The sequence below is a fragment of the Chrysochloris asiatica genome, unplaced genomic scaffold (genome assembly GCF_000296735.1).
Source record: "Chrysochloris asiatica unplaced genomic scaffold, ChrAsi1.0 scaffold00330, whole genome shotgun sequence".
Taxonomy (NCBI): domain Eukaryota; kingdom Metazoa; phylum Chordata; class Mammalia; order Afrosoricida; family Chrysochloridae; genus Chrysochloris; species Chrysochloris asiatica.
In genome coordinates this window covers 2,213,998-2,225,687 of record NW_006408848.1, presented here as the reverse complement: position 1 = coordinate 2,225,687, position 11,690 = coordinate 2,213,998, and the positions used below count along the sequence as shown (strand labels likewise).

General features: G+C 40.9%; 1 protein-coding gene across 2 annotated transcripts in view; it reads right to left on the bottom strand.

Annotated features, from left to right (window-relative positions):
• Positions 1-8,268, bottom strand: part of DCP2 (decapping mRNA 2) — an 87,018-nt gene extending 78,750 nt beyond the window's left edge. The window contains exon 1 of one of the 2 annotated variants that reach the window (XM_006875515.1): positions 8,021-8,268. In XM_006875515.1, the coding sequence (XP_006875577.1) occupies positions 8,021-8,073 (53 nt within the window). In that variant the 5' untranslated portion in view covers positions 8,074-8,268. The remainder of the gene's footprint in view (positions 1-8,020) is intronic. The other variant, XM_006875516.1, reaches the window with a different exon arrangement.
• Positions 8,269-11,690: the final 3,422 nt, after the last annotated feature.

The following is an 11,690-nucleotide window of genomic DNA, read 5'->3' as shown; positions in this document are numbered from 1 at the left end:
GATATACGATGATTGTAAAACTAATGTTCTCCCATGTAAACTATCACATAATTTACAATAAAACATTAAAAAAAAAAAAAAAAGAAATCAAATGACATATCGTATTAGGCAAATCTGATGCACTAAACCTTTTGGAAGTGTTGAAAAGCAAAAATGTCAGCTTGACGACTAAGGTGCGCCTGAATCAAGCCATGGTATGTTCAAGAACTCACATGCTTGCAAAAGCTCAACAGTGAGTAAGGAAGACTGTAGAACAATTGATGCATTTGAGTTATGGTGTTGGAGGAGAATATTGAAAGTACCATAGGCTGCCAAAAGAACAAACAGATCTGTATTGGAAGAAGTGCAGCCAGTGTGCTCCTTGGAGGCCAAGATGGCCAAACTTCATCTCTCATACTTCAGACATGTTGTCAGGAGGGACCAGTCGCTGAAGGAGGATGAGGGTCAGAGAAAAAGAGGAAGACCCCCAGCGAGATGGATTGGCAAAGTGGCAGTATTAATGAGCTCAAGTGGCAACAATTTTGAGGTTGGCCCAGGATTGGGCAGTGTTTTGTTCTGTTGTGCATAGGGTCACTAAGGGTCAATATTGACTCGATAGCACTTAACCACAACCACAGCATGTCAGATATGTCTATTGTTTCCTGTGGGGAGCAAATTTACCCCACTTGAGAACTAATGGATTAGCCAACATTCAGTCTTTACATTATTATGACTCTGCAGACACAATTCACAAGTAATGTGATAGTTGGTTTTTTATCCCTTTCCTGCTTAATTCTGTTTTCTCTATAATTAGTTAACTGATAATAGCAAAAACAAAGAATTCAGGTCAATTGGCAGTACATAGTCTGCTAAGACAATGTTCTACATCCTACTGCAGTGAGTAGTAACTGGGATCATAAAAGTTCACTAACAGTCATCAGGGTGCCACTTCTCCCTGTGTGGAGGAAAGAGAGTGGTGAAAATTGGAGCTGCTTGGAAACAATTAGACCAATGGACTGATGGACGACATGAACATCAGTCTCCACAACCATGAAACCAAAATAAGATGGTCCTCAGCTACTACTAACTACTACTCTGAGAGGGATCACATTAGAATGTCCTGGATAGAGGGGGAGAAAACGTGGAACAAAACTCAAAATCATAAAAAAGAACAGGCTTACTGTCAGAGACTGAAGGAATCATGAAACTACGGCCCTTGATCACCCGTCAAGTCTGGAACTGAAATCAACCTTGTGGCTCATTTTTCAGCCAAGCAATAGGTATAGGGAGGACACCTTAAAATGATCAACAGTTCAAGATCAAAAGGGTACCATTTACCTAAGAACAAAGTTCAGAAGAGTTAGGCAAGAAGGAAGAATGAAAACAAGAAACATAGGGAGGAAGTGGGATAAATCACTCAGATGAAATGAAGTACATGATTTGTTGCCTGGAGTCACTAAAAGTTGGAAATCACTGGAAAGAACAACAAAATCACCAAAATAGCATTATTTGTTTTCTGTTTGTCAAGTGGCGTCAAGTCGGTTTCAACTCATAGTAAACCTGTACAAGGTTGTCAAGGACTGGTGAGTCTGAACCACCAACCCTGTGGTTGGCAGTCCATGCTTATTCTACAGAGCCTCACCAGGACTCCAGCAGCAACAATGTTGTTGTTGTTGTTGTTAAGTGCCATCGAGTTGGTTCTGACTCATAATGACCCTGTATAGAGTTCCCAAGGAGCAGCTGGAGGGCTTGAACCGCCAGCCTTATTGCTGACAATCCAGTGCTTATCCTACAGCAGCACATCAGGACTCCAACAGCAACACTGTTGTTAAGTACCAGCCGTCAAGTCGGTACCGACTCATAGCAACCCTGTATATGGTTTCCAAGGAGCAGCTGGTTTGCAGTACAGTACTGATCCTACAGCACCATACCAGGAGTCCAGCAACAACATTTTCTTCATTGCTGTTAAGTGCCATCGAGTTGGTTCCAACCCATAGCAACGACTGGTGGATTTGAACCGGCCTTGTGGTTCTAACTAACTTAGTAGTCCAGTGCATTATGCTGCAGTGCCACAGAGTTCTCCTTTTAACATTAAAGTTGCCTTACCAATTCTTTAACAAAGGGGCTTTTTTAAATTTCAAGCATTTTCTTGAAAGAAACAAATGGCCAAAACCACAGTTTTCAGTTTTCAATTTAAAAACACACTTCTCATTTCTTTAATAAGTGAGCTTTTCTGATGAAAATATACACAAAACATATGCCCATTCAATAATTTCTATATACAGCTCAATGACATTGGTTACATATGTCACATTGTCACCATTCTATCTCTATTCAAATTGTTCCTCTACTATTAACTTAAAACTTTCTGTCCCTTAAAGTTCTATTCAGTGCTTTAGGTAACAGTTACTGCTATCAATTTAATCTCAGATCATCTTTAAAAGAAAATAATCCTCAAGGGAAACAATATCAATTAAGTTACGCATTTGGCTTTTAATGTCAAAAAGCATGGTGTACCAAATGCTGCAAGCTTACATTTCTAATTGTAAAGCAATGTGTATGTAATAAGAACATACAAGGACATAGCCACGGAGGGCTAGAGCTGAGATTGAAGCATGTAGCTGATATGAAGTAGGTAGGGGGAGACACACAAGAACACCCAAACTTGTAGATAGTACCCATTAGACCTAGCTTCGATAGCTTGATGACCACAACCTGACTAGAGGAAGATAAAGAAATTTAATAAAGGAAGCAAGTGTAAATTGCTACAATTTGATTAACTTGACCTTTACTTATGGAGGCAGTAGCTCAAAATAACAACTGAGAGGGAAGGGAGTCTTCACATCAAGGATCAATCCTATCCCCTCTGTACACAGAGTTGATAGGGACGGGAACTGTCTACCTAAAATGGGGGTGTGGGTATGGGGTAGCTAAAAAGGCACGAAGTAGCTGACTTACAAGTTTTCAAGAGGGAGTTTAGTCTCAGAGCATTCAGGGGAAGGTAGAATCCCCGCTGAATAGTTTTCCTCCTGTCTAGATTGTTGTTGTTGTTAGTGCCGCCGAGTCGGTTCCAACCCAAAGCGACCCTGTATAGGGTTTCTGAGGAGCAGCTGGTGAGCTTGAACCACCGACCTTGCAGTTCAAACAACTTTGCAGTCTGGTGCATTAACCCCAGCACCACACCAGGACTCAGAGATGGGGATTGGGGTTCACTGATTCAACAGTGAGTCACAACTGTAAAGGTAGAAGTTGTGCAACATAAAGGGGGGAGTAGTTAAATCTTGCATTCCAGGAGAAGGGGCTAGGACCATCTAGAGAGAGCAGGAGCTAAACGTGGGACCCAGCGAGACCAGAGATGGAGGCAGAGGTGATGGCATGAAGAGAGAGCAGCTGAGGACTCTACTTATGGAAAGAGAAAACTGTGTGCTGGAGGCCAGGAAACAAGCTTCCAGAATATGCCCTGTTTAAACAATTATATATCCCTACGTGTTTTGTTTTTTTTTTAATACGTACGTTAGAAGGTAGACAAGCATTGACATGGGTAACAGGGCAGGCAATACACAACCAGAGGGAGGCTGGCAGAGGAAAGATGGGTTGGCAGGAGACACAGGGAGGAATGAAATGGTTAAAGTGAATAGAGGTAAATGCTGTTAACTGTTGGTGCATGGAAAGGATTGCAAGCATACAATGAAGCAAAGTATATGATTTGTTGAGTGTGACACTGATGATGTGCTCTGTAAACCTTCACTCAATTCACAATAAAAAGCTTAAAAAATAATAACAATAATAGACTTTCCTTCCTCTACTCCACCCAAAAGTGGTGGTAGTGGTTATGTGCTGTGGAGTCAGTTCCCACTCATAGCGCCCTGCATAGGGTTTCCGAGGCTTTAAATCTTTATAGGAACAGAAAGCCTCATCTTTCTCCCACAAAATAGCTGGTAGTTTCAAACTGAGGTTCGCAGCCCAATTCGTAACCACTACGCTACCAGTGTTAATGTTGCTATTGTAAGTGTTGTTAAGTGTCAAGTCGATTCCAACCCATACCACCCCTGTATAGGGTTTCCGAGGAGCCGCTAGTGAGTTTGAACCACCAAGCTTGCAGTTCAAACCACCCTTGTGGTCGACTGCTTATCCTATAGAACCACACCAGTGATAACAGTTTGGTGTATATTCTTTTAGACTTTTCAGGCTTATACAAATACACATACACATAGAACATTTTTTTAATTTGCATAAAATTACTAAATAAGTATTGTACTTACTAGCATACAGTTGTACACCTTTTCAAGAAATAAGTATTCTCCCTCAGGTAATTGCCTAAGGAAATTTCTAATGGACACAAAGTATTCCAGTAAATGAAATGTTGTATATTAAACCATCTGAAAAGTAACAATCTATGCCTCAGGTACTAAGCAGTCTAATGGGTGAATAGCTACATTTTTGATAATTTAATTTTTCCTATTTAAAAAAAATCTCAATAAACTGATTTGGAAAAATGAAACAAAGAGGCTGAAAAAAATTTTTAAAGATATATATGTGTGTTGTTGTTAAGTACTGTCTAATCGGTTCCATCTCATAGTGACCCTATTAAAGGTTTCCAAGGAAAGCCTGGTGAGTTTAAACCACAGGCCTTGTGGTTCAAATTGACCTTGTGGTCCAATGCTTATCCTATGGCACTATACCAGAACTGTGTGTTGTTGTTGTTAAGTGCTTTTGAGTCAGTTCCAACCCATAGCGACCCTGTGTAGGGTTTCGAAGGAGCAGCTGGTGAGCTTGAACTGCCAACCTTGCAGTTCAAACGGCTTTGCAGTTTGGCACATTAACCCACAGCGCCACACTAGGACTCCAGAACTGTGTGTAGACCTATAGACAAACAGACAGATAAATAGAGTCCTGGTGTGGTGTTATAGGAAAATGTACTGGAAGGTCAGCAGTTCAAACCAGATGCTCCACAGAAATCCTATACAGGGTAGCTATGAGTCAGAACCAACTTGATGGCACTCAACAACAACATAGATATGTATAGATAGATGCCTGGTTGCATAGTGGGTTATGAATTGAGCTTCTACCTGCATGGTCAGCAGTTCGAATCCACCAGTCACTTGGGAAGAGTGAAAGATGAAGCTTTCTACTCCTATAAAGATTTAGACTCTAAAACCCTATACAGAGTCACTATGAGTCAGAACCATCTCGACAGCACACAGTACACAGATAAAATATACATGTTGTCAGACACCCTATACAGAGTAGGAACTGACTCGATGGCACTTGACAACACCACCACCAATAGATATGGATATAGATGTATGGAGTCCTGGTATGATACTGTAGAATAAGAACTGGACTGCTAGCTGCAAGGTTGGCAGGTTCAAACCCACTGGCTGCTCCTCACAAACCTTCCACAGGGTTGCTATGTCAAAACTGACTTAACAGCACTGAAGAACATACACGGAGTCCTGGTGTGATGCTGTGGGTTAACGCACTGAACTACGAGGTCGGTTTGAAATCCAAGGTCAGGGTTCAAGCTCACCAGTTGCTCCTTGGAAACCCTACACAGGGTCGCTATGACTCAGAACCGACTCATTTGCTCCTTAACAACAACAATAATGTATATATGTATATGAGTTCTGTGTGGCACTGAAGGCTAAGCACTGGATGCTGCCTGTAATATTAGCAGTTCAGAACCACCAGCTGTTACTTGGAAACCATATACTGGATCTCTATGAGTCAGAACCAGTGGCATTTAACAGCAATAATATATATATGTACATACATATGAATGGCCAGAGTAAGCAGGATTAGCAGGGGTATATAATCTTTTTTTTTTTTTTTTAACCTTCTAAATATATTAATAAGCAGCTGTAGAATTGGGGGTAATGAAGGGAGTAAGTAAGCACAAAGGTCTAAGAACATGAGAGCAAAAAGGTATAAAAAATTAAAAAAAAAAAATCAACCTCTTTCAATTTGCCTTATTTTTATAGAAATTTAAACATAAATTTTAAGTGCAAAAAAACTTGAAAGAAATCCTAATCAAAGCTTGAATTATTGACATTAAAATTTTTAACCAATAAAGATATTATAAATATTAATTTGAAAATGGCATTACTTTTAAAACTTGATTTCAAGAAATTTTAATTTGGTTTCATTATTAGTTTAGCAAGTTGCAACCCCTAATTCATCGATAGTTGTAGAGAGGTAAGAAAAAGAAGAAAAAAAAATCACATTAATTGGATAATGCTTTTCTTTAAAGTAAAAAGTTACAAAACCTAACAGTTGTTAAACACATTGTTTGCAAAACATAGTATAATTAATCCGTGAACCAATTCCATATATAAAATCAATCACCTTCCCAGTGGTGGACTTCTTTAAATGAGGTAAGCCTTGGAAATATACAATTAAACCCAATACTAGTAGGAAAACCTTAAATTAGAGGTCCTACGAAACGTGTAAAACCACCCAGTCTTTTTCTGTATCAACTCCTATTACTATTAATCCACATATACTTATTGTTCACTTTTTAAATAGTCATTTTATTTTTTTCTAATAATATGCACATGCTTTAAAAAATATTGGAAACACGGAGAAAAGAACAAGGATTATAATCCACTTTATGTATACAATCGTCTAGTCATTTATGCATACAATTTTTTTCTTACCAAAGTTTGAATCATTTGAAAGTATTATATTCCAAAAGTTGTAATTAAACATAAAAAATTAGAGTGTCAATAGTTCATAATAGTTGCAAAATTAGTCCATTTACTTGTCTACATGTACATTTTCTTTTGTGAGGTTTAAATGTTACACTCGACTCCTTGTTACATCCACAGGCACTGGGAAGGAAAGGGCCTACATTGCAAATCCTGGTTTTCTCAATTAAAATAAGTGTATCCTTGCATAAATTGCAACAACATTTCTGTTGACCTACCAAACAACTGTTGTAAGAATTAAATAAAATGATGTGTGTGAAGGGTGCATGCACCCAATGCTCAGAAACTCCAAATATTCGCTCTTTCCTACTCACTAAATAAGAAAAACAGTGTGAATACTACCAGAAGTTACAAATAAACCCAGTAATTTATACTAAAAAGGCCGTTATTTTATCAGAACTCTTACTCATTTAAAATGTTCCCAACTCAAATACACCTGGCGAGAGCTCAAGATAGTACTACACCAACAATGTTACTCCAGAAATTATTTTAAATCCGTTGTACAACATGCGTTTGGCTATTCGAAATCATGGCTGTTAAGAGAAGTTGATACAAAAAATTCATTTTGTAAAAATATAGCACGACTTAGAACCTGTGGCTGAGAATTCCCTTGAAGTAGGATAATTAAGAAATAAAATTAACAGTAACTCTAGAGTCCTCCACCTCCCCCAAATGATAAATCTGGGGCTGAACAAGAAAGTAATTTTTCCTTTCTTTTTTTTGGGGGGGCGAGGGGCGGGATGTCCCTAGGTGGACACGAAAAGTAATTCTTCATATGAATTTACAGAAAACGCCAAGGGCACCTATGAATACAGTGGGAAGAGGTAAATGTGAAAACTGCTCCTCGCGTAGGTTCAGGAACTTAGGATTCAATTGCTTAGCACCCTGGTGTCTTTCTACAGAATCCGTGATGAGCTGGAGGGAGGAAGGTGTAGGAAAAACGGTCCGAGAAAATCAGAGGCAGCATAAAACACAATGGAAGGGGGAAGGGGAGATGGCAGCCGGAGAAAAAAAAACAAAAAAACGCGAAAGCTCTGGGGAAGCGCAAAAGGCTGGGGAGCTGGGGAAAAAAACGGAAATTTCGGGTGCTCCGCGGGAAGGATGGGGAGGCCGTGAGAAACAGGGAGGATGCGGAGGAAAAAGAGGGTGATGTCGTTCATCTGAGAGAAGGGTCGACGGTGGAAAGTGGGCATAGGCGGTACGGAAAAGCGAGGACGTGGATGTGACTGGCGGGGAAACGATTAGTAGGACTCGGGGTCGGCGGCACAGCGAGAACACGGAGATGGAGGGGACTAAAGGGAACGTGGCCGAGGCAGCGCGGGGCGCTGCTGTACCTGCAGAGATCATCCAGGACGCTGCCGGGAATCTCCACCCGTTTGGTCTCCATGATGAGGACCCACAGCAAGAGCAGTGCATCCCGGCTCCGCGCGGCCGGAGACCGAGGGTACTGCAGGGAGACTCCCACTCGCCCGAAAGCGAGCAGCGGCAACAGTTGCAGTAGCCGCTTCAAGCAAGTAGTGAGGGGGTAGGGGCGGGACCCACTCACTTCCGTCCCGTTCCCTCAGCCTTGGAGCCCGAGGCTGGGCCAAGGCGCGGGGCGGAACTCAGGGAGTCACGCCCCTGCTTTGCTTGAAAGGACCAATGGAAAGCTAGAGGATTGATAGCCTGTGAAGGCTAAGCCAATGAAACGTTTGTTTATTGACTCGTCGTCTCCAATCCGTCTTCCAGTCACTCAGTTGTTACTCAGAAAACCAACTTCCCGCCGCCTTTGACGGAGCCCAAGGGTGGACAGGCGCATGCGCACCGTGTCTCGTTTTTCACAACTGAAGCTAGAGTGCCCAGGTTTTCCCTATTGACAGCCAGCAATTTGGTGTGGTCTGAGCATCCTCTCGAAGAGTTCTGGTGGCCAAGTGGATAAGCACTGTGCTTTGTTGTTGTTAAGTGCCCTAGTCAGTTCCAACTCAGCGACACTGTATATGGTTTACAAGGAGCAAGCTAGGGGATTTGAACTGCAGCAGTCCAGTGCTTACCCTACAGCACCACATCATGAATCATTTTTTAAACTACAGCCTTGGAAAGCCTCTGTCCTATAACATTACTATGAGTCGGAATAGGAAACAGACTTGATGTCTCAGTGACTGAAAGGTATTCATATCTCTGCAGCACAGATCCAAAAAAACAGTTCACCAGCTATACTGCACACAGAGTGGCCACCGCACACATCACCTCCAGGCCCTCAGCTGTTCCTCCTTTCACTTACAAGCCCTTGATGAGGGTATGCCATTTAGGAAAGGGGCAGAAGTAAGGAGTAGCCTGGTTTAGAGTAGACCTGAGGTCCTGGTGTGGCCCTACAGGATAAGCACTCTACTGCTTACACTCTACTCATACAGTCAGGTTCAAACCCACCTCAAAAACCCTATGCAGGGTGGCTATGCTTCAGAACAGAATGGGCAAGACCTGTTGTTATTAGATGACATCAGTTTGATTCAAACTCATAGCTACCCTATGTACAACAGAAATACTGCCCTGTCCTGAAGCATCCTCACAATTCCTCCTAAGCTTTAGCCATTGCTGCTGCCACCATGCGGAATCATCTTGTTGGGGGTCTCCCTCTTTTCCTGACCTTCCACTTTACCAAGCATGTCTTCTTTCTCCAGAGATTGGTCCCTCTTGATAATATGTCCAAAGGATGAGAGACAAAGTTATCTTGGATTCTAAGGAGCACTCTGGTTGTACTTCTTCCAAAACAATCATATTTGTTCTTCTAGCATTCCATGGTATCTTTAATACTCTACTCTAACACCATAACTCAAATGCATCAATTTTTCTATGGTCTTCCTTATTTACTGACCTGCTTTGAAATACGTATGAAAATATTGAGAATACAATGGCATGGGTCAGGCCCACCTTAGTCCTCAAACTGACATCTTTGCTCTTGAACACTTTGGCTTTAGGGAGGCAAAAAAAATCAGAATTTAGAATTGAGGAAAAGGGAAATACAAGGGCTCTTAAGTTACAATACAAATTAAGGTTTTTAAATCACTGGATTGATCAAAACCTTTATAGTTTCAAAACATGCTATTTCATTTAGTCTTTACAACTACATAGAATAGGCAGATCGAGATTGATATGGCTTATCGAGATTCAAAAGTAAAACAAAACAAAATCCATTGCTATGGATTTGACTCTCACAGCTACCTAGTATAGGGTTGCAAGGCTATAAATCTTAATGGAAGTAAAAAGTCTCATTTTTCTCCCTTAAGGCAGCAGATGGGTATGAACTGTTGACCTTGCAGTTAGCTGTCCAGTGCTTATCCTACAGCACACAAGGGCTCCTTTCTTTCTGTTTTCATAGAGAATTTGTTGTTGTTAAGTGCCATCGAGTCAGTTCCAGCCCAAAAAGACCCTATATAGAGTTTAAGAGGAGCGTCTGTGGCTCAAACCAACCTTGCAGTGCAGCACATTAACCAATAGTGCCACACCAGGATTCCTTCATAGAGAAAAGTTTACTTATAAAGATTAAATTATTAAATAACACTATTATATGATGAAGTCAGGATTTGAATTCAATTCTTCTGATTCCCAGCAATTATTTTGTTTTAGGGAGAATAACTCAAAAAATATAGTTAATGCTAATACATGTAAAAAGTATTGAATTGACTAATGTTTTACTATGTATGTTGTTGTTGTTAGGTGCCATCGAGTCAGTACCGACTCATAGTGACCCTACGCACAGCAGAATGAAACACTGCTCAATCCTAGGCCAAACTCACTATTGTTGCCACGCTTGAGTCCATTGATGCTGCCATTTGGGCAATCCATCTCATTGAGCGTCTTCCTCTTTTTCGCTGACCCTCAACCTTACCAAACATGATATCCTTCTCCAGCGACTTGTCCCTTCTGACAATACGACTGAAGTATGAGAGACGAAGTTTGGCCATCTTAGCCTCCAAGGAGCACTCTGGCTGCACTTCTTCCAACACAGATCTGTTGGTTCTTTTGGCAGCCCATAGCACTTTCAATATTCTCCTCCAACACCATAACTCAAATGCGTCAATTCTTCTACGGTCTTCCTTATTTACTGTCCAGCTTTTGCACATACTGAAAATACCAAGGCTTAGGTCAGGTGCACCTTAGTCCTCAAGCTGACATCTTTGCTCTTCAACACTTTTTAAAAAGTCTGTGCAGCAGATTTGCCTAATGCAATGTCATTTGATTTCTTGACTGCTGCTTCCATGAGTATTGATAGTTGATTCAAGAACAATGAAGTCCTTGACAACTTCAATACTTTCTCCACTGATAAAAATGTTGTTTATTGATCCAGTGGTAAGGATTTTTGTTTTCTTGACATTGAGATGTAATCTATACCAAAGGCTGTGCTTTTTAATATTCATCAGTAAATGTTTTAAGTCCTCTTCATTTTCATCAAGCAAGGTTGTATCATCTCCATATTGTAGGTTGTTAATGAGTCTTCCTCCAATCCTGATGCCACGGTTTTCTTCATAGAACCCAGCTTCTCGTATTATTTGCTCAGCATACAGGTTGAATAAGTATGGTGAAAGAATACAACCTTGTCGTACACCTTTCTTAATTTTAAAACATTCAGTGTTCCCATGTTTTGTTTGAACAAGTGCTTCTTGGTCCAGGTACAGATTCCTCATGAGCACAATTAAGTGTTTGGGAATACTAATACTTCGCAATGTTGTCCATAGCTTGTCATAATCCACATAATCGAAAGCCTTTGCGTAGTCAATAAAGCACAGGTAAACAGCTTTCTGATATTCTCTGCTTTCAGACAAGATCCATCAGACATCGGCAATGATAACCCTCATTCCATGGCCTCTTCTGAATCTGGCTTGATCCTCTAGAAGTGCTCTGTCAATGTATGCTTGCAGCCATTTCTGTATTACCGTTAGTAAAACTTTACTCGCATGGGATATCAAAGAGATTGTTGGATGATTTCCGTATTCCATTGGGTCACCTCTCTTTGGAATGGGCACAAAT